The sequence below is a fragment of the Mercenaria mercenaria genome, chromosome 12 (genome assembly GCF_021730395.1).
Source record: "Mercenaria mercenaria strain notata chromosome 12, MADL_Memer_1, whole genome shotgun sequence".
In the NCBI taxonomy this organism is placed as follows: Eukaryota; Metazoa; Mollusca; class Bivalvia; order Venerida; family Veneridae; genus Mercenaria; species Mercenaria mercenaria.
This window is the reverse complement of record NC_069372.1, coordinates 49,850,609-49,874,796: the sequence shown is the minus strand read 5'-3', so window position 1 is coordinate 49,874,796 and position 24,188 is coordinate 49,850,609. Positions and strand designations below refer to the sequence as shown.

The 24,188-nt window shown below is 36.6% G+C and overlaps 1 protein-coding gene across 7 annotated transcripts in view; it reads left to right on the top strand.

Moving 5' to 3' along the window:
* The window catches only part of LOC123533826 (septin-2B-like), a 62,072-nt gene that overhangs the window by 15,799 nt on the left and 22,085 nt on the right, over positions 1-24,188 (top strand). For 6 of the 7 annotated variants that reach the window (XM_045315735.2, XM_045315729.2, XM_045315731.2 and 3 more), the window contains 2 exons: positions 17,087-17,192; positions 23,572-23,658. In XM_045315735.2, coding sequence (XP_045171670.2) covers positions 17,087-17,192; positions 23,572-23,658 — 193 coding nt within the window. Of the gene's footprint in view, positions 1-10,270; positions 10,521-17,086; positions 17,193-23,571; positions 23,659-24,188 lie in introns of those variants that run through there. The other variant, XM_045315736.2, reaches the window with a different exon arrangement.

Below are 24,188 nucleotides of genomic sequence, written 5' to 3'. Positions count from 1 at the left end.
TCTCAGTATTAAACCAATGAAGATACTGATTTGAAATGTCATTTATGCCATCAGATGGACCCGGACAATCAGGGTAGATAACTTTTGACTTAATTTATGACAAATTACCTCCGTTTATTTTATGTAAATGAATATACCTCAGCAGCATCTAATGAGATTGGTTTTAAATGTTATTTAAGTCTTCCAGGGTAAGGAATAGTCATGCTTGTACAAAAATGCAGCATTCGTTCCTAGGACCCTCAAACTTGGTATGGAGATTGGCCCTGACTAGTATGTGACCCATAGGTCAAAAGGGACAAGAAAATATTTATCCTGTCAGATGATATTTAATGTGTAAAAGTGGCAGGGGCCAGTTTCATATTGTGACCCAGGTACGATTTTTTAATGAAATAGATAGATGTATTTTAAAGGCATTAAATTTATATTCAACAGGTGAATTATAATGTTTATATAATTAAGGATTCCTGCCGCTGCGCACAAGTAATTGTTATGTAAAAAAAGAAAAGATTTAATCAATTTGCCAACTCAGTGTAGACCACTGGGTCTAAAATCTTACCTAAGGTAACGGATGTCAGACGAAATGGAAACGGTCATCCATCCATCGAGATTCAGCTCAAATTTGTGGAAAAAATAAAATGGTTATGAGACACTTTTCTTACAATCATTACTTTCATCTGGTCACATGTTTTGAAAATATACAATCATGTTTTAAGTCGCAAGATGTGCATTTTGGGCCAATTTTGCTTCAAAGTTTTTATGACCTTGAGCAGTTACTGAATGCATCAAGAGGGGGCATTTTGTGTTTTACGAGCTCTTGTTGTTCCAATTTTAACTAAAAGACTTTAAGCAGCCGACTGCAGCCAGATTGTGTCTCTCCATTGGCTAAAAGGTTACTTTATTAACACAGGTTTGACTGTACTGTTGTAGTAACACTTACTTAACAATATTTGCAGATTTTTGTGAAACTTTATCCACAATCATCTCTCGTTATTCTTCCACACAGGAACTACAGTGTTTGAGTAAAAATGATTGGTTCATAAATCATTTCATGTGAATTCGGGATTTTTTTCGTTGTTTGCATGAAGTATTATTTACTTGCTTTTTATTAATCGTAATGAATGGGTTATATTGTTCATGCATAGAGCTGTTTTCGCCTGTATTAAAATGTAAACATCGTAAGAAAAATGTGTTTTACATCAACCGTAAGCCTGTTTTGTCGTGAAAGGTGCAACCCCGTGAATGATGTCAATGTAATTTGGTCTTTATCGTAAAGCTAACGATATGAAGAACGGACTACTGTACAAACTATACACCATTCTTAAATTGTCGGGCATTTTAATTTGACGGATATGTAAAACTGAAAAGATAGTGTAAAATTAAATTACTGTAGCAATAGAAGTGTGATCTTGTTTCATTATTTATTGTATTGAAAAAAGGAAAATAAAAAAGATAAAGTTGTGATGTATGCAATGTGTATGGAATTATTTTTAAAAAGCTGTCAAATAATATTTCAATGTTATTGTGGATGTTAAGTTTTAAACTTGGAGATTTAATGAATGAGAGTGTTGAATTTGGAGTCTTATGAATTAGGTTTGTGACATGAAACAACATTTTGGTTTTAATTGATTCTAAATGTCAGTTAAGTTCTGTTATGTTCTGTTCTTCTCTCTGAATGCGCTTTTGATTATGATTCTCCTTTGGTAGGACTTCAGGAGTGTCTTAATTGGTTTTGATTAATATAGTGTCATGATTTATCTCAGTTAGTGGTAATTAATCTTAGCTACATAGTGTCTTAATTGAGTATTAATGTTGTTGTTCAGATATTGATTATATAGTGGCAGGTGCTTGGTATCAACGTTTAGCTCTGTTTTGTGGAGTAGTTGTTGTGGTTTGCTGTAACAGCTAGGTGTATTTTGTTCCATGTTGTGGAGAACTTGTAATTTTTTCCTATTAAAATAGATTTTAATTGTTGGAAGTTTTCAGATTGTTTCAGCTCTGTTGTAGTAAAGTAGCATTGAGTAAGCAAACAATGTTTCAGTAATAGCACTAAGCAGTGAAAAAGGGAGCAGTGATCCTGGATTCATGACTAGGCGGTTTAAGTCAGTTGGAAGCTAGTATGTGAAAACTTCCCAAATTGTAAGTTGATTGAAGCATCACTGTTAGACTTTCAGTCAAACTTTATACTTTTGAGACTGACCCTGATGAGCTGAACAAGTTGGTTTAATGTAGGGTTACTATAGTACCAGCAGTACAGGGTAGACATGGTCATAATTTTTTCCTGGTTGTTTTTGACAATAGGTGACTTAATATATCCTACACAGGTCTCAAACAGACAATAGAAATAAATGACTAAGGTACAATTAATTGTCCAGACCTAAAAAGTAATTAAAATGAAATGAGTTTTCTGGTGTATGATTCATAGTGCAGGCATGTCAGAGAAATAAGCGACTATGTGACTAAACATGAACAAATATAGCTTTTGGTGACCATGCACATTTTGTTTAATAAAATGTGTTTCTGCATGCATCCTAAACAATGACATTTTGTGTCATAATATTTCACAGTGAAATATGTTTTTATTTATCTGAAATGTTTGCAGGGATTGAAGCTAAATTGTACATTAAAGTGATATTAAGTTTGATGTTCTTGCCTGAACTGTAGCTGTCCACTGAGTCAGGAGGTGGTTCCTTGATATTGCATTTGATATCCTAATGATCATTAAAATTTTGTCCTTGTGGGGTTATATTAGAGGTCATTTGTCCTTCTCCTGTACTTGCAGGCTTTTGTGCTCCTCCTCCCGTACTTGCAGGCTTTTGTGCTCCTCCTCCAGTACTTGCAGGCTTTTGTGCTCCTCCTCCAGTACTTGCAGGCTTTTGTCCTCCTCTTCCAGTACTTGCAGGCTTTTGTCCTCCTCCTCCCGTACTTGCAGGCTTTTGTGCTCCTCCTCCAGTACTTGCAGGCTTTTGTGCTCCTCCTCCCGTACTTGCAGGCTTTTGTCCTCCTCCTCCAGTACTTGCAGGCTTTTGTGCTCCTCCTCCAGTACTTGCAGGCTTTTGTCCTCCTCTTCCAGTACTTGCAGGCTTTTGTCCTCTTCCTCCCGTACTTGCAGGCTTTTGTGCTCTCCTCCAGTACTTGCAGGCTTTTGTGTCCTCCTCCGTACTTGCAGGCTTTTGTCCTCCTCTTCAGTACTTGCAGGCTTTTGTCCTCCTCCTCCGTACTTGCAGGCTTTTGTCCTCCTCCTCCGTACTTGCAGGCTTTTGTGCTCTCCTCCAGTACTTGCAGCTTTTGTGCTCCTCCTCCAGTACTTGCAGGCTTTTGTCCTCCTCTTCCAGTACTTGCAGGCTTTTGTGCTCCTCTTCCAGTACTTTCAGGCTTTTGTGCTCCTCTTCCAGTACTTTCAGGCTTTTGTCCTCCTCTTCCAGTAATTATTGGGTTATTCTGGAGGTCATCAGTTCTGACCTCCTTTGATATTTGTGGGGGGTCATCCTCTAGGTCACTTGTCCTGCTCCTCCAGTACTTGTAGGGAAGTTGTTATTTTACTGGTACTCAGGTAAGATACTGTAAAATGATTTAATTTCGTGGGCATGAAATTTCGTGGTTTGGGTCAAATCGGCAATTTCATGGGGATATGAATTCGTGGATTTCAACTTTTGAACATAAAATGAAAGGGAATTTTACTTGTTCGTTGGGGTTAAATTTCGTGGATTGACTTAACCATGAAGTCCACAAAAATTAGTCCCCCACGAATATTAATGATTTTACAGTAGTCTTTGAAACTGACCTGGTGTGGCTGAAATTATTACTGTTTTAACCAGCAAAACCAGTGTATTGAAGTTCCACTGCAATAGTAAGTCTTAATTTTAAACAAACAGTTTTAAGGATCGATTCATTTGTAACCTAATTATGTTAAGTTTAGCAAATTCTGAGTAATGGGATATATTTTTACAATATTCATGATTATCATACATTTATTATGGGTACATATTAAAATTAATGAATTTCATTAACCTATGCTGTTTGAATGATTGTTATATATTTCATCTCTGTTAAAATAGAATTTTTTCTATATATCATAATCTTTCTTTTGAAAATCAAATTTGTTTTTCACACAAGTTTTTGTTGTACATAAAAAATCTGTGAGGTTAAAAATTTTAACACACATTTGTTATGTTTCATGTAGGTATTAAATGTCTTTAGACTTGAAAGCTATCTCTTTTCTTCATCGATGACTCGTTAAATAGGGGGTGAACCATGGCCCTTCCATATTGACAAGCACAATTCATGCTGGTTGACACATGAATAGGGCATGTTTAATCTGGGTCTATCTGAAGCTTGGTATCTGATCTGGGTTTTCAGGACATGTCAACCATTTCTTAATTTACTGAGTCTTTTTTTCTCTCCCTAATCAAAGATGTAGGGGTACTTATAAGTTTTCACATGGGGCTATCCTTAAAAAACAACATTAAATTGCAGTAACGCTACCTACCTGTGAATATCACTGCGACTGTACTTTTTTTCGTATATGATTGTATGCAAAAAAAATTCCCTACCTACCTGTCCCACACAAAAAATTTTGGGTTGTGTTACCGCAAACAATTTTTCAATTACGGCCATGAGCCCGCCCGCTTAGCTCAGTAGGTAAGAGCTTGGTCTACGGATCGCGGGGTCGCGAGTTCGATCCTCGGGCGGGGCGTATGTTCTCTGTGACTATTTGATAAACGACATTGTGTCTGAAATCATTAGTCCTCCACCTCTGATTCATGTGGGGAAGTTGGCAGTTACTTGTGGAGAACAGGTTTGTACTGGTACAGAATCCAGGAACACTGGTTAGGTTAACTGCCCGCCGTTATATAACTGAAATACTGTTGAAAAACGGCGTTAAACCCAAAACAAACAAACAATTACAGCCTTGTCTCCTAAATTTTGTGATTTTACCATTATCTTCCTATCCTTGGAAGGATATTTTGTGAAACTTGTCTTGTCAATCAAATGTTTCAGTTTTGCCCACCCAAGGTCAAGGTCATATTGTGTTGCTTCTCCATAATTGTCTGAACCTCTGGAAGAATATTTAGTTTTATGGTCTGTCTCTCATTTAGACATCTAAAAGAATCCACATTCAAATTGTGCCTGCTCAAGGTCAAGGTCACACCTGTAGGTAACATGTTTGAGCCTTAATGGAATCCTGTCTGGTCTTAACCTTCTAAATTGAGGATATTTATGAAACATTGTTTGATTGTTTGTCTTACCAAGATGAGACAATGTTACAATTGTGCCCAAGTTGAAGGTCAGCTCTGAAGGTCGAGCATGCTTTAAAGTCTTAAAAAGTCAGACTACATACAGCTGACAAATTTATACATATAATTATGATGGTTGAAACCATTTGTTATTTTCCAAAATAGCTGCCGCATTAATTGTTGATGTATAGTTTTAATTTCTCTGATATGACAGCTTAAAGTTCATTGAATAGTATTCTTGGATGCTTTTTAGTCATTCTTCAACAGCTTCCTGCAACTAGACTATGGTTTTCCATAATGGACAAGAATTTCAGAAGTACTAAAAATCGCATATATGGAGGATATCAGAGTAGTAACGTTATCAGATTGTCGTAATAAGTTTACTATGTAACTTCCCTTGCTTAAAAATAAGTGCGCTGTTGGATATTTAGGATGGGTGTATGCTTTATCACAGATTTATGGCTAGTAAAATGGTCAAGTTATAGTAAAATACCAAAATTGCTAAAGCCAGAAGATAGCTAAATGACTTTGTGTGATAACTGTTCATCCCAAAGCACTTGAGATATTTTAATTTATTTTATCGAAATTTCACTACTTTGCTTTAGGGCTTTTCAAATAGACTTGTATACAGATGTACGTGATAGTAACAATACAGTCATGTACTTGTAAATAATATTTTATCATTATTTGGTTTTATTTTACAATTACTATTAATTTTTTCACAGTATACGGTGGTGACTAAATAATTTTAATTATTCTTTTTTCATGTAAGTAGACTTTTTGCTGCTATTGTGTAAGTGGCGAATGATGACAAAACTGAGATACCATTTTAAGATGATTTATTTTATATGACAACAAAATGGAAGTTTAAGAGATTGAGTAAAAGTGCAATTAGAAATTAAAGCAGGCTTATATATACTTTGCAAGTGGTTGCATCATTGAGTAATGTGTCTTTTTAATTGGTTTTAAATTTGGTATCTCGGCAACTTGATTCAGCTTGCACCTATTATTTATAAAAGAATGGAAACAAGATCTGGATATATTGGAATAAGATACCTTATGGAATTATTCAACAAAATTGTTTCTGTTTGATATTCTCTTTAAGGTAATTTTTTGCAAAATCGGCATGTTGGATATTTTTAGAAATTTTTAAAAAGAACATGGTAGCCAATGCCTTTGCCTAAAATGTTCATTCAACATATAGTCAAACAAGAGCTGAAGACCACATCTGAACAGAGACCACCTAGGTACAAAAGCCGCTATTTTGTTTCCTATTCCAATATTTACAGTGCATTTTTGAACAAAGACCAACTGCCAATAAAGACCACATTTTGACAGTCCCATTGGTGGTCATTAAAGACAGGATTTACTATATATATAATTGCATTGAGGTCTTTAAAATTCTGTTATTATTGTAGTTTCATCAGTATTTAGCACTTGACTTGACCAGAAAAAGAGAGTATTTTATAAAAATCAGTAGTTCTTATTACCTCCCTTTAATACAGATTTATAAAATCATTTAAAACGGTTTTTGAAAAAATATTTTTTCTGCAATAAAATTTAATGTACCGTATAACCCCGTTTAAACGCCCCCGGGGGCAATGCATTTTACGAAAAATTTGATCCAAACAATGTCAGTAACTCGTATAAATGCCCCCCCCCCCATTCATCCCAATTCATGCACTGACATAACCCGATACGTCATCGTACTGGGAATCTGTGTAAAGTCGCGCGCTGAGTGACGTGATCCGAGTTAAATTCGATCTATACTTACACACAGTAGATTTATTTGTGCCATGCCTGTTGACGTGTTTAAAAGTTTGTGTTAATAAAGTGGGTTTTTTTTTGAAATTCATTTGTATTGTTATGGAATTGTTATTATCTGGATATTATTGTGTTGGATCTAGGACCAATTTTTGAAGGTAAGATATTTTTATTTTCCCCAAAAAACGTGGGTGGGGGGTGCGTTAATTAGAGGGGGGGCGTTAATACGGGGTTATACGGTATTTGAAAATTCTCTATTTGAATGATATCTCCCTAGTAAACATTTGGAAATGGGACTTTGAATTTAGCTATTAAAAAGAATAAAAACATGGAGAGTTTGTTCCCTTGGTTACTCAAGCATCAGGATTACTTGGCCCTCTTGTAGGCTAAAATTCCTATTATTCCTGTTTTTTCGCAGAAAGGGTGTAGACATAAAAGATATTTTTGCTTTTAAAAAGATATGTTTTGCCTTTGTTTTTAAGATTTTAAAGAGAAGATAAAGTAAGATTAATAGCGGACTTGTGTAAAGGTTTAGGAGTTTGAAAGTGTTTATGGCAGTACTTCATCTTGTTTCAATGGTCTGTTTTGTGTTTATGCATAATTAGATAGGGGATTATATTTTATAGTCCACATGGATAAGTTGGCCATAAAATTAGCATGATAAAAGCAGAACAAAACACTTGCATCATCAAGGTAGAATTTCATAGTGGTGTAACTTTAAACTGGGGTAATGAATATGATGCTCTTGTAGTCACATGTCATCAGTGTAGGTGATATTGCTTGTTTGTTAAATTAGATATTCGTTACACTTTGGATTATATTATGTTTTGGGTTTTGGCTTTTTGGATTTTGTGAACATTTTGAAAAATCTGGATGTGCTCTTGACGGAAAGTTTTGCCTCTACCAGTTTCCATGGTTTCTGGAGAGTTAATTATTCAATTGTTGAGAAATAGATTAGTTAAATGTTTTTTAATGATTTTTGATTTGAAGTAGAACCCACCTGGCTTCAGATAAAAAATATCATTTCGAAAGGATGAATAAACAAAGTGAATAGATTTGTTTGAACTGCAGTGCAACTTGGTGCCAGAACTTAACACCACCTAAACTATTGTGTTGTTTTATGTCACAGCTGTTTATGTAAAGAGGTTGTCTGGGATTACTAGTAAAGTCAGTTAAATTATGCAAAGCTTTATTAGCTAATTTCATTTTGTGGTTGGAATATTATAGTCAGGAAGGACTTGTTAAATCATGCATCGAAGGGATCGTATTGGTTCTGGTTCTCTGTGTCATCAGTTGTGTCAAGTTTTACACGTAAATCCAGAGAATCGGCCAAAGAAAACATTCCGTCAAAACTACCTCGTGGACAAACAACTTCAAAAGAACTTGCATCTCGGAACAAAGACATTGGACATTCGTTTAGTTCAAAGTCTCGTGATCATGCAAATCAAAATGGATCTGCCGGTTCCCGTTCTGAACAGTCTTCTGCATCCAGCAGACGGGCAAGTGCTACAAGTTCTGTGAGCAGTCAAGATGGGGAACCAGTCAGCCCAGTTTCTCAGACTGGTCCTACTCTTGCAACTGAAAACATTCAGACTGGGAAAGTGACATCACCACAGGTATGCTGATCAGTATATGATTTATTCTGATTGTATATTTAAGCTTTCAGAATCAAGTGTACCTTTCTGATTTGTAGGTACAGCAGGACAAGGGAGAAGAACATTATTTTTGTACTTCTGCATCCACATGCCCATGTAACATGCTTTGTATACATTATGAAGCTTATATACAATCACAGTCACATTTTGTGTACATGAACCAACATTACTCAAATACCTCACTTAGCTTGAACTTGGCATCCAGTCCTGTGTAATACATGGTGTTTCTACCTAATATCACTCAAACATGGATGGCTGAAACTCTGGGTCATGACAAGTGCATTATAGTACAATAGAATAACACACATGTTAGAGAAAACAAAGCAAGACTGTAGTTAAAAATATCCCAAATTAGAAGGGAATCAGCATCTTGAGTGGTTAAAGGTGCTGATTTCAAATCACACCTCACTGTTGTGGGTTTGAGCCTCAGTTGGGGCGTTGATTTTTTCATGTGAGAAAGCCAGGCTCATCTAGTTGGCATATGGAAGGGCCATGGTTCTACCCAGGTGCCTGCCCTTGATGAAATAATGCTGGAAGGGACACCTTAGGGAACTCCCTCCACCATCAAAGCCAGAAAGTCGGCATATGACCTGAATTGCGTCGGTGCGTCACATTAAACCAAACAAACAAACACTTTTATCATGGTGTCATTTCTGCTTGGCAAATAACATTTCATGTAAAAAAACAGAATAGTTGGTAAGACATACTTCCGTGTAGACTAGCTCCTAGACTATATGATATAACTTTTTACATTTTTATGATAGAATGTAGTGAACTGAGCCAGTCTATATCCTATGTCCAATCATTCCTCTGTGAAAATCTCTAGAATAGACTGGCTTTTGTCTCTATGGAATTGAATTCGACAAAGAGGGGAAAAATGTAGAAATATATTTATTATCAGTCTAGTGGCTAGTCTAACTTTTGTGATGTTGACAGAATTGGATGAGTCAAAGTCGTGTGATGTTATGTGACATGCAGAAGTCATTTATTATCTTTTACTTTCTAATTCTGTTACTTTAATCATGATCTTATTATGAACCCCTTAAAAGCCTACAAAATCTTGTGTGTTCAAAGAAAAGACCATTTTGATAACTAGCAAATTAATGAATGCTCTTTTTAAACGGAATGAAAAACTGCTGTTTCGGAATACAGCAAATAATTATGTTGATACCGAAAATATGAAATTTGCATAAATTGTATTCAGTTTAATGCAGATTTTCTTACTGTGTCATATTTACTATTGTCCATAATTATGTTTCTGAAGAAGTTGTGAATTTTAGTTCATTGCCTTTCAAGATGCACGTAAATTTGCAAAATTAACAGTTACCACATCTGTTGCAATGGGGGCCTTTAATTACTAGATAACATTAAGTAAAAAAAAAAAATTAAATGGTTTTCAAAACAGAATACATATCTAATAAAAGATGTTACAAGCTTACAGATTCAGTGAAAATGTAATTTTTTTAATACCCTTTCAATGAAATTGTGAACTTTGAGATGACCCCCAAGAAAATGTAAACCTTACCAGATAACTTTGAGAAAGTCCCTCTCCAAGAGAGCTGCTGAATCTGATCACATGACTCACCAAAAGCACCGGCTCTGATAGGAAATAGGAAATAAAGTCTTACTTGCAAAAAACATGAGAGTAGTGTGTGTGGTTTTCTAGACGTATTGTATTTTTACATTTCGGAATTCATGGATACAGAACTTTCATAGTTGATATATTTTCATTGTTCGGATCAGATTACACCAAAAATATTTTTATAGCCAACAGTTGTGTCTGGGGGAGTTTTAAAGATACAGAATTTCTGGATATTTTCTTTTCAGTATTAAAAGCAATATGCTTCCAACAGGTTCAGATGAGACGGTGAGAACAATAATAATAATATTTTCTTTTATTACTTAATCTGATCGTTCATTGAACAAGAGTTCATGTGTTGTCAATCATACATGTATATAGTATTGTATATACTGTATTGTAGGAAAACGTCATTTTGCAGGTATGTTCGAAAAGTCTTGATTTCAGAAAGTATATTACTGTTTTTGTTCATTGTTTATACTTCATCATTGTGGATGATTGCTCAGTACTTTGTTTTCTTGTAGTGTATCGACAGCAATGTGTGATAACGAATGAGTAATAAAACAGAAAGTTAATATATGTATAAAAAAACTCTTGTTACATTATTTGCATAAATGTTTGACAATTGGCACTAACTGTCTTGTAACATTTTTGTGGTTATAATTTATTTTTAAGATGTGTTCAAAGGTGCAGTTTTAAAATTGATTCATGGTTTTATGGGTTTTATTAAAAAGATGTGAATTTCAAAAGTAATTGATCCATAAAGTTTGCATATGGTACAATTTGTTAACATATTAAGGTACATATTTAAATGTCATACACCATGTATATAGAGATTGAATTTGAAATTATAAGATGCATATTTTGACAAGCAAATGAATCATACCAGATACAAACATCTGCAGATAGAAACCTGAAACCTCCCTTATCCTTTATCTAAGCTAAGTGAATCAAAACATCATAGAAGTTATCAGTCCTCCGGATCAATATTTTCTCATCAGGATCCTTGTTTCTGAGGTGCCTGTCTGGGGATAAAAGCCCTTGAGGTAGGGTGCTAATTATTTGATCTAATTATTTTAAAAGACAAAAAAAAAAGAAGTTATAAGAAAAATGTCATTTCTTTGTTTGGTAAGCCATCGGTTCTGTAATAGTGACATATTTGATTGAAAAGGGGATTTTTGATTGGATGAATTTTTTTTTTGCATTTGTCACTGTTAAAATACTGTACACTTCAAAATAAGCACCCCCACCCATTTAATCTAGATAACTAATAGAAAAAATTCAGTGTTAGTCTTGAAAAGTTTCAACAAAAAATGGTAAAAATATTCATAATTACCTAAGTTGAGGATGAGAAAATACTGAAAGAAACCAGTGTATGGACTGTCCTTCCAGGCAGTATTGCTGGTTCCTTATTATAGGTAAATAGCATAAGCCGACATACATGCACGTACACAGACACCCCAGCTGCTTTGCTGACTTCACAAAAGCCACCCAGTAGTTCAGTTAATAGAATATCTGAATAGTATACTTAGGTGTTCCGAGTTTGAGTCCCTAGTCGTGTCTCTCTGTTATATTATTGGTAAACTTGTCCTTTTACTTAGTCTGTTGTTCAAAGTCAAATACAATTCATCAAAAAAAGTAGCAGTCTCACAAATACTGACCATTTTCAGGTCCAGTTTTGTCTTCCTCTAAGACGTGAGAGTTTGACAGGAAAATGAACCTCCTTACAAACCCTTGTATAAACAAAAGCTATCATTCTTATTGTCCATCAAGTATTGACAACTTGAAACACAATCTTCCCTCTAATTATAAGTGAAAATTACTCTTCGCCAGAGCTGAAGTATGCATGACAAGCAGTCAGACAGTACATGCATCCGTTTTTTACCCAGATAATGAGCATTGATGAGTTTTCTAAATGAGGTTGTTTACAGATCTGCAGAATTATTGATGGATTTTTATGTCTGAATGTCCTTTGTAGACTATTAATATTTTCTATTTCCATGAGAACTGGGTTTTGGCTAGGTTTAGCAAAAATACATGTTTGAGTAGGATTGCTGGAAATTTTATTGGCATAGACTGTTGACTGCAATCTAAGACTGCTGACTAGAGACTATTTCCTTTTGACTGCTGTAACAGACTGTTGACTGAAGTTTCAGATTTTTAACAAGCTGTTACGTTTGATTGCAGTATCTGCCATTTGACTTCAGTTTCAGATTGTTGACTTCAGTTTCAGACTGTTGACTGCAGTTTCAGACTGTATATGTAGACTGTTCCCTTGACTGCAGTATCTGCTGACTGATTACAGTATCTGACTGTTGACTGCAGACTATTTCCCTTTGACTGCAGTATTAGACTGTTGACTGCAATATCAGACTGTTGACTGCATGCTATTTCCCTTTGACTGCAGTATCAGACTGTTGACTGCAAACTATTTCCCTTTGAGTCTGACTGCAGTATCAGACTGTTGACTGCAATATCAGACTGTTGACTGCAGACTATTTCCCTTTGACTGCAGTGTCAGACTGTTGACTGCAGTATCAGACTGTTGACTGCAGTGTCAGACTGTTGACTGCAAACTATTTTCATTTGACTGCAGTATCAGACTGTTGACTGCAAACTATTTCCCTTTGAGTCTGACTGCAGTATCAGACTGTTGACTGCAGTATCAGACTGTTGACTGCAGGCTATTTCCCTTTGACTGCAGTATCAGACTGTTGACTGCAGACTGTTTCCCTTTGAGTCTGACTGCAGTATCAGACTGTTGACTGCAATATCAGACTGTTGACTGCAGACTATTTCCCTTTGACTGCAGTGTCAGACTGTTGACTGCAGACTATTTCTCTTTGACTACAGTATCAGACTGTTGACTGCAGTTACAGACTTTATACTCAGACTGTTCCCTTTGACTGTAGTATCTGCTGACTGATTACAGTATCTGACTGTTGACTGCAGACTTGTGCCCTTTGACTGCAGTAGTTAGACTGTTGACTGCCTACTTAGTTACTATTTCCATTTGACAGCAGTTCGACTGTTAAATGTAGTATTAGACTGTTGACTGCAGACTGTGCCCTTTGACTGCAGTAGTGAGACTGTTGACTGCATACTTAGTCACTGTTTCCCTTTGACTGCAGTTCGACTGTTAAATGCAGTATTAGACTGTTGACTGCAGACTGGGCCAATTGATTGTTGACGTTGTCAGTCAGACTGTTGATTGCAGTAATCAAACTAGAATGCAGTATTGACTGTTAATTGTCTACAAACTGTGGACTGCACTGTAGATGCAAGAAAAACTGGTGACGTTCAGAAGCAGGTCTAGAAATTGTGTTTAGTTGGTGGTGGTCTTGATTTCCTGCATTTCTATTATTTTTATAGTGTTGGAATCTTTAATTTTTAAGGACTAGTATATATAATGTTTTTCTACCCACCCGATTGGCTTATTAGAGGAATTATTACATTTACCATCTGTTGCTGATGAGCCGTGAAGCTGACACTAGCCAACATCCACAGGTGTAGTAAGGTAGTGCTTTGTCTTGTAAACATTCTTGTGAGTTATGATTGATATGTGCTTCTTACCTGGCCAAGGTCATGTTCTACAGGTGTAGTAAAGTGGTACCTTGTCTTGTAACAAGTTCTGGTCAGTTGTGATTGGTTCATGTGGTACATTTCTCAAATTTTGAGTTAGTGATTACATCAGTTGTGGCCCTGATTTTGAATAGAGCATATGTAAAACACTGGTGCCCTGCAAAACAAAACTTGAAATTAGCTTTGATTGAGAAAACAGGAATGTAATATGAAGCACAATGTCTAGAGTAATCATTCTTCCAGTAAGGAACTTGTTCATTTGCACCTTTGATTAGTTTTTAGCTCACCTGAGCACGAAGTGCTCAAAGGTGAGCTTTAGTGATCACCCTGTGTCCGGCGTTCGTCGTCGTCCGTCCGTCCGTCGTCAACAATTTGACTGTTAACACTCTAGAGGTCACATTTTTGGCCCAATCTTAATGAAACTTAGTCAGAATGTTACCCTCGATAAAATCTTGGATGAGTTCGATATTGGGTCATCTGGGGTCAAAAACTAGGTCACCAGGTCAAATCAAAGGAAAAGCTTGTTAACACTAGAGGTCACAATTTTGGCCCGATCTTAATGAAACTTGGTCAGAATGTTACCCTCAATAAAATCTTGAACAAGTTTGATATTGGGTCATCTGGGGTCAAAATCTAGGCCATCAGGTCAAATCAAAGGAAAAGCTTGTTAACACTCTAGAGGTCACAATTTTGGCCCAATCTTAATGAAACTTGGTCAGAGTGTTATCCTTAATAAAGTCTTGGACGAGTTTGATATTGGGTCATCTGGGGTCAAAAACTAGGTCACCAGGTCAAATCAAAGGAAAAGCTTTTTAACACTGTAGAGGCCGCATTTATGGCTGTATCTTCATGAAACTTGGTCAGAATGTTAATATTGATGATCCTAAGGTCATGTTCGAATCTGGGTCATGTAGGATCAAAAACTAGGTCACCCGGTCAAATCAAAGGAAAAGCTAATTAACACTGTAGAGGCCACATTTATGACCATATCTTAATGAAACTTGGTCAGAATGTTTATCTTGGTGATCTTTAGGTCAAGTTTAAATCTGGGTCAGCTGGTTTCAAAAACTAGGTCACTAGGTCAAATCAAAGGAAAAGCTTGTTAACACTCTAGAGGCCACATTCATGAAACTTAGTCAGAATGTAAAACTTGATGATCTTTAGGTCAAGTTCGAATCTGGGTCATGTTGGATCAAAAACTAGGTCACCCGGTCAAATCAAAGGAAAAGCTAATTAACACTGTAGAGGCCACATTTATGACCATATCTTAATGAAACTTGGTTAGAATGTTTATCGTGGTGATCTTTAGGTCAAGTTTAAATCTGGGTCAGCTGGGGTCAGAAACTAGGTCACTAGGTCAAATCAAAGGAAAAGCTTGTTAACACTCTAGAGGCCACATTTATGACTGTATCTTCATGAAACTTAGTCAGAATGTTAAACTTGATGATCTTTAGGTCAAATTCGAATCTGGGTCATGTTGGGTCAAAAACTAGGTCACGGGGTCAAATCAAAGGAAAAGCTTGTTAACTCTCTAGAGGTCACATTTATGACTGTATCTTCATGAAACTTAGTCAGAATGTTAAACTTGATGATCTTTAGGCCAAGTTCGAATCTGAGTCATGTTGGGTCAAAAACTAGGTCACGGGGTCAAATCAAAGGAAAAGCTTGTTAACATGCTAGAGGCCACATTTATGACTGTATCTTCATGAAACTTAGTCAGAATGTTAAACTTCATGATCTTTAGGTCAAGTTCGAATCTGGGTCATGTTGGGTCAAAAACTAGGTCACGGGGTCAAATCAAAGGAAAAGCTTGTTAACTCTCTAGAGGCCACATTTATGACTGTATCTTCATGAAACTTAGTCAGAATGTTAAACATGATGATTTTTAGGTCAATTTCGAATCTGGGTCATGTTGGATCAAAAACTAGGTCACGGGGTCAAATCAAAGGAAAAGCTAGTTAACACTTATTTATGACCATATCTTAATGAAACTTGGTCAGAATGTTAATCTTGATAATCTTTAGGTCAATAGGTCAGGTGAGCGATACAGGGCCTTCATGGCCCTCTTGTTACAAGAAACTAGAATACCTAGCCCTGATCATGTGTAAAGCATAGGTAAAATGCTGTACCCATAAAATGTGTGCAACATTCCTGTTTGATCAGGAAAATCTTAAGAAGTCAACATTAAATTTGCCCTAGTTTTTTTAGGGCCAAACTCTTTTAAGAAAAACAGCAATGTTTTTCTGTGGTTGATAATGGAATAGTTCAAATTTTACTTTGTCTCGGACAAATTTAAGGCATTTCCATAAGTTAATGATACAGATATGCTTTGTTTTGGTGGAACAAAATGCAGTATTTGCCTAATCAGGTGCTGTATATTCATATATGTTGTGCCAAAGCTTTTAGCTTACTAAAACTGATGAATTACTTATCTTATAATAAATTTGGTACTTCGTTATGGACAGATGTTAAAAATGATAAGCATTCAGAGAAAATTCCATTCTCATGTTTATTCCAGTCAGACTTTGCTTATCTTGAATATACAGACTGGGAATTTTAGCATCAATACTGGCTTAATCCTGTAAATGTCTGACAGTTCTTGAATGATATCAAGAAATTATCAGGCAGTTTACTGATTACTTCTAATGAACAGAACAGAAGGGTTACTTCATGCAGAGATTGATGTAAGATATTTATTAAATTAATGTTAAATATGTCAAAAGAGAAAATTGACTAGGGTGAATAAACCTTTTTCCTTGCGACTGTTACATTGGTAAATGCTAAAGATTTTACATTGAAGAGCTGTGTGTGTGAAAACCAACCCAAAATTGGTTGTTTTTCACTTCTTAAGCCCCAAATTAAGCAAACTTGGAATGTTGGAGCTTAATTTAATTCTAACTTTCGGCTTAAGTGTCAAGTTGTAGTTTATACTAATTCATTTTATGCGGATTGTGAAGCAAGTTCTACAACTTATATTAATCACTCTTGACACCTCATTCCTGATAGAATCCATCGCCACGAGGGTATGAAGAAAAAGAAGCCAGTTTCCCTATTATTGCTGATCAAGTGCCAAACAAGGGAGCTACTGGTACCATTTTTTACGTTTTTGGTATGACGCGGCTAGGGCGAATCCACGACCTTCCGTACTTGAAGCGGATGCTCTACCACTAAGCTATCGAGGTGGTGGTGTCACATTTGGCAACAACTGCCAGTGACAGAATGAGCTTTGAAATATTAGATTTACATGACTGTATTTTCTCCTATATTTTCAGTTTGTGAATCCAGAACAGTCTGGGTATGTGGGTTTTGCCAATCTGCCAAACCAGGTTCACAGAAAGTCTGTGAAGAAAGGCTTCGAGTTCACTCTAATGGTTGTTGGTAAGTAGTCATGGCTAGCAGTATCTATAGGATCCAGCTTTGGCTGCATTGTAATATACTGTGAAATCATTAATTTTGCCTGCTTAAAAGAAGTAGGGGTATATTGTATTGCTGATGTCCGTCAGTCGGTCTGTCTGTCGGTCGGTCCTTAGACCAATCGGTTTCTAGATGATAACTCAAGAAAGCTTGGGCCTAGGATCATGAAAGTTGATAGGGAGGTTTGTCATGACCAGCAGATGACCCCTATTGGTTTTGAGATAAGTAGGTCAAAGGTCAAGGTCACAGTGACCCGGAACAGTTAAACCATTTCTGGACGGTAACTTGAGAACGCTTGGGCCAAAGATCACAAAACTTAATAGGGAGGTTGATCATGACCAGTAGATGACCCCTATTGATTTTGAGATCAGTAGGTCAAGGTCACAGTGACCCAGAACAGCTAAACCGTTTACGGGCGATAACTAGAATGCTTGCGCCTAGGATCACAAAACTTAATAGGGAGGTTGATAATGACCAGCAGATGACCCCTATTGATTTTTAGGTCAGTAGGTATAAGGTCAAGATCACATTGACCCAGAACAGTAGAATTTTTTTGCCAAATAACTAGAGAATGCTGTGGTCTAAGATCACATTTGATACGGAGGTCACTTATGACTGGTAAATTACCAATAATTATGTCTCTCCCCCGCCCCCCTCTCTGGGGGAGACATATTGTTTTTGCCCTGTCCGTCCTTCTGTCCGTCCGTCCGTCACACTTTGTTTCCGATCAATAATTATTTATTTGAGGTCAGTACGTCAAACGTCCAGTGCACATTGACCAAATAGGAAATTTTCCAAGCGCGACACCAATTTCACTAGCCCGAACTTTAACACCTTAAAATACTTAATTTTTGCACCATATAACATTTTGTTTTACAGACATCACTATACATGTTTGAAGGAATAAAAAAGACATACAGTACATGTTTGCCATGTTTTCGAAAAATTTTAACTCTAAATACTCCAGTCCAGATCAGCATCGCCAGAATCCAAAAGCATCGGACATGACACTCCTTGCCAAACGAAACCTAAACAGTAACGCCAGATTTTTTAGGATCCACACTCACCAATTACTGCTACTCGGACTGTTGACAATTTGCAAGATGTCAAAATGAGTGCTGAATACACACATACACACACGCTGATAGCATAATTTAAGCTCCGCCTACTGTAGGTACTTGTGAGATTTTCGCGAGAAGTGTGAAAGCAAATCAAATTATCTGTTACACTAGAGGTGATTGTATTCAGCCAATTAGCGCTGCGGTTACGTCTTTGACACTTTGCGTTTGATTGTCAGCACGTGAGAGTGCAAAAAAACAACAACAATTCAATAAGCGTTCCTCAGGCTGGACGATGTGCGATGCCTTCTTAGCGTTTATTAATGGAGATCATATGAAATCACGATGCTATACTCGTTTAATTAGCATGATTTTTTAATCAAATTAGGAAAATTCGGTAGCCTGGTCGGGCTTGTATCTGCAGAAAATCGGTAGCCCAAGCTGAAATTTGGTAGCCACAGGCTATCGGACTACCGCGAATTTCGAACACTGTTTTCATGGATTCCGTGATTGAGTCAGTCTACATGAAGCAATAAAATGTCCATTAAACTTTATTCCCAAAGGTCAAAGTCCACAAATTTGTATCCCCACAATGTAGCTGCTTTGGCCCAAAATTTTGAAATTACATGCCCAAAAAATTAGATGCTTCCACTATGACATTACAATCAACTGCTGTTGACCTCTGTCTCCATACACGGTCATTTTCATTATACAGTGTCAGAAATTTTCTTTCCAGGCAGACAAGTTTCTTTGGTTCAAAGTGTTAACCAAAGCTCATACAAGCAGATTTCTGTCTTCTCAGTTTTGTTGCTGCAAAAGCAATTTGGAGTATATTATTTATTTCATCAGTCTAGAAAAGAAATTGCTGGGCTGTAGAAATCTGTTTGTTGGATTTTTTTCTCCCGTGTTGCAATGTCACAAATTCAGTAGTGCTGGAGGTATCCAGTACAAAAGTATAGCAGAGAAAATTCATGGAAGTTTTGTAAGCATAATACTGAAAGATTGCTCTAGGTTTTGCATGTAGCCACTTCAGCGCCACTTCAGTTTCTTGTTTACATAATTTCCTGGTTTTGGATCAAACAAGTTGGCTGTAGGAAGGAAGCAGATTGTTATTAATAGCAGTTATGCACTTCAGACTTTGAATAATGGTAAAGGCGTTCTAAGATTTTGATTTTAGCATAGCTAACTATATTCTGGTCTATATATATTTGTTACATGACCGGAATGGAATATGAAAAATGGAAATATTGATTGCTACACATTATGAGCAAGGAGCAAGCTAGAACAACTTAAAATCATGCAGGGTGGGATGGGGGTGGGGTTCGTACATTTCTAGTTATATCTAAGAAAAGATATCTATAATGCAGAGCTGCCTGGCAAATTATCTTGCCTTTTACAAGTTTCAGGCAATTCTGTTGCTGACTTGATATTCTATATCAAGTCAATAATTGTTTAGTTGCATTTGAGAATGTCAAAATTCAACAAAGTTGGAAGTAAAGGGTAGCCTGGAGTTTCCTTGATGTTTTGTCCTGCCATTCATTAACTGACAAACTTGGTCACCAAAATTATGAGACAAACTTCCTAAACCTGAGTGATATGTATCATTAGTCATTATCCAGTCATTGCTTCCAGTCATCTGTTGCAGAAACAGGATCCTTTGTGAGAAAGGAAAACTGATTTTTTGTTGCTGCCAAATCATTTGAAAAGATCTTGACATGAGCTGACTGATTGAGATCCTTATCAGACTTCTTAGATGTGAAATGCTTGCATTGATGTAATTATTGAATTAAGATGGCTGTATGATAGCTTGTATTTCCATTGATTTTCTCATATGATATAATATTATTTTTTTATTTTTGATAACCAAAATTTATAGCAGGATTTTATTGGTACTAGTGCTTGAATATTTATGCCCCCCTTCGAAGAAGGAGGGGTATATTGTTTTGTAGATATCTGTCGGTCTGTATGTAGAACAATCTGTTTCCGGATGATAACTCAAGAACGCTTGGGCCTAGGATCATGAAAGTTGATAGGAAGGTTGATCATCACCTGCAGATGACCCCTATTGATTTTGAGATCTGTATGTCAAAGGTCAAGGTCACAGTGACCCTGAACAGTTAAACCGTTTTTGGATGATAACCCAAGAACACTTAGGCCTAGGATCATGAAAGTTGATAGGGAGGTTGGTCATGACCAGCAGATGACCCGTATTGATTTTGAGGTCAGTATGTCAAAGATCAAGGTCACAGTGACCTGGAACAGTTAAACCGTTTCCGGATGGTAACTCAAGATTGCTTGGGCCTAGGATCTTGAAAGTTGATAGGGAGGTTAGCCATGACCAGCAGATGACCCCTATTGATTTTGAGGCCAAAGGTCAAGGTCACAGTGACCAGGAACAGTAAAATGGTTTCCTGGTGATTACTCAAGAATGTAGGCCTAGGATCAGGAAAATTGATAGGGAGATTGATCATGACCAGCAGATGACCCCTATTGATTTTGAGGCCATTAGGTCAAAGTTCAAGGTCACATTGGCCAGGAACAGTTAAACGGTTCTGGACGATAACTTGAGAACGCTTGGGCTAAGGGTCATGAAAGATAATAGAGAGGTTCATCATGACCAGCAGATGACCCCTATTGATTTTGAGGTCAGTAGGTCAAAGGTCAAGGTTACAGTGACCTGGAACATTTAAACTGTTTCCAGACAATAACTTGAGAACACTTGGGCCTAGGATCATGAAACTTGATAGGGAGGTTGATCATGACCTGTAGATGACCCCTATAGATTTTGAGGTCAGTACACTAAAGGTCAAGGTCACATTGACCCGGAACAGTTAAACTCTTTCCGGACGATACCTTGAGAACCCTTGGGCCTAGGATCACTAAACTTAATAGGGAGGTTGATCATGACCAGCAGATGACCCCTGTTGATTTTGAGGTCAGTAGGTCAAAGGTCAATGTCACATTGAACCAGAACAGTAGAACTTTTGTTTACAGTGAGCAAATAATTTTTGTTCCTTGTGCAATTACTGAATGCATCAAGGGGGGCATTTCGTGTTCCACGAGCTCTTGTTATTCATGAGCTTTTGGAAATCTAATTAAATGAGATATTTAGTTATGGTTTGCATTGCAGATATTACCGATGCATTAAATTGATGGTCTGTGGATTCATTAGATACAAAAGACAGCTGCCAAGATCTTTGTCAAGCTCCATTAAACTGTTTCTCAACAAAGTGTTATTTTTTTTAGTTTTACCATATATTCACTTATAAGTGCCCATGTCAGTATTACATTTCGCAAAGGGAGAGGTGGGGTATGGCATTTATTAAGGCCCTAAATAATTGTTTTCAAATTTTTCAGTATAGGCTATATATTCAACAATAAATAAATTCTAACAGTTATACCACTACGAAATCAGTGTGCCCAATCACGTGATTGTGCTATGTCATTTGGAGCTCGAAAGTGAAAGTGGAAAGGTAAACAAAAATTATAAATCAGGGCATAAGTTTTTTTATTCAATACATTGTGTTAATATCATGCACATGATTCGAGCTATTTGAAAGTGCTACCCCCAGTACTACAATTTCCCCACCAAAACCTCGTTTTAACACTATTCCTGTTCAACCACTTTCGACATTGTATGCTCATAGTGCAAGTCAACTGAACATGAGTAGCGTTAAATCGAGAAGGTTTTGGCGGGGAAATCGAAGTACCGTGGGTAGCAATTTCAAATAGGTTTTGAATCATGTGCATGATATTAACACAATATATTGAATAAAAAAACTTACGCCCTGATTTATAATTTTTGTTTACACCTTTCCACTTTCACTTTCCAGCTCCAAATGATGTAGCACGATCACGTGATTGGGCACACTGCAAATAGTGCTGGTAATACTATTCACTTATGACTTGAATTAACTTCGGAGAAAAAAACATGGGGAGGGAGTGTTTAGCAAGGGGAGGGAGTTAATTATGGAATAAAAAACATTGATTTTTGGAAAATTTGGAGAGGGGGCATATATTGAGGGGAAGGCATTAATTAGGGAATTAAAAAAAACAAAAACATTTATTTTAGAAGATATGTTGAAGGCATTAACAAGAGTCTTACTTTGGGAATATTCAATATATGGTGCTAAGTTTACTGTTCTTGTTTTGCTGGATTCTGTTTTCACATGAGGCCAGTACTGGTTCTTCCTGGGAAAAAGGGCTTCACTTGTGTATGTGCTATACATCAGACATGTTAACCTTCAACCTTTCTGCCTTTGTGGCCAGTGCAGACAAATCCTTGAAGACTTGAGCCTGCACTTCTCATGGTCTGCCCTGTTTGCTGTTCAGTCAGTAAATTTTCTGTGAACACTCCTTTGAACAATAAATGGTACTACCCAAATTGAATGAAAGACCAGTCTATTGAAGATATTTATCAGGGTAAAGGTTAAAGAACAGACTAGGCTAAGTGAGCTGGCTATGCGTCTGTGTATCCAAAAAATTCCTCTCTCAGTGTCATGGGGGGCTTTCCCACTGGTCAGATTGCTTTGTGTCTGTACTGGTAGAGGATGCCTCGGCACTCTGAGTGGCTGCCTTTGTATGTTAAGTACCTTCGGAGGTGTTTATTGTGAAAAAGGTGCATGATGAAATGAAATGGAAATGGAGAAGAAAAGGATCTTTTTGACAATTTTTCTTCAGAAATCAGGGAACAAAGTTGTTATGGTCATGCACCCTTGGCCAGTTTTTCAAATCTATGACCTCTTTTATTGAAAGTTTGGTACCTTCACTGTTTGGTTTATTCTAATACGAGTCATTTCTGCATTTCTGCAGAAAAATAATAGTCTGCATTCATCCACAAATCATGAGATATTTTGATGTGTTTTTTGTTCCATGAAAAACAGATAGTGTTTAAAATCCAGAGCTTATGATATGTTATGAAATGTACCAGTATATATATATATATTAGATTTTTATCGACAAACTTGCTCTGTGTAAGGTCTCCAGCAGAAATATTTGTTTGTGCAGCATATCTCCAGGAAAGAAAGAGCAACGGCTAATAAAGTTTTTGTTACACTTAGTCTCATAAAAAAATTTATGTCTTATAAATCTTTTGCTGGAGTAAAACTGAAAATACTGATATTAATGAGATTTTTATCACAGCGATATGCATTAAAATGCCCAGACATTATACACCTGATATTAAGTTCACATGCCAATTTGGAATAATACTGAAATCTTAAAATCCACGGAGGCTCAATCAAGATTAAATTGAGTATGTAATATTTGTATGTACATTTTTTCAGGTGAATCTGGACTGGGTAAATCCACACTGGTCAACAGTTTGTTTCTCACAGATCTCTACCCTGAGAGACAGATACCTACAGCTAGCGGTAAGTTGGTGTACTTTATATGTGTAACTGATTTATTTAAGCTGGGTTTAGTTTAGTAAGTTCATTTAACTGGAATTATTTCAATATCTAATTCACACAACCATGCTAAATGACCATGCCTTGTTAAGGAATTGCTGAGAATTTGTAAATAATGTCGGCTGTCAGAGGGATTCAAACCTGCGACCTCAAGATCAGAGTTCCAACTCTCAAACCCTGCACTTTTGCGTTTGATAATAAGATAAAAGCAGCTAAACTTGATTTTAAGATTGCTGAAAGAGTGACAAGTTTTATTGCAAGTATGCACTCCATTCTAACTTGTGATAAAAGAGAGGTAAAAAAATGAGTACAGAGGCCAATCTCAAAATTCTGTAATCTGATTGGTTGATGCTGAGTTCAGTCTTGAAATTGACCAATAGCAGGGTTGCTTCATGAGACTGCTCCACCTAGTGGAAGAGACTGAACATTTATTGTATTGTTAAACAGGTTGATATTTGGTGCATAAATGATTCATTATTATGACATCTTCTTAG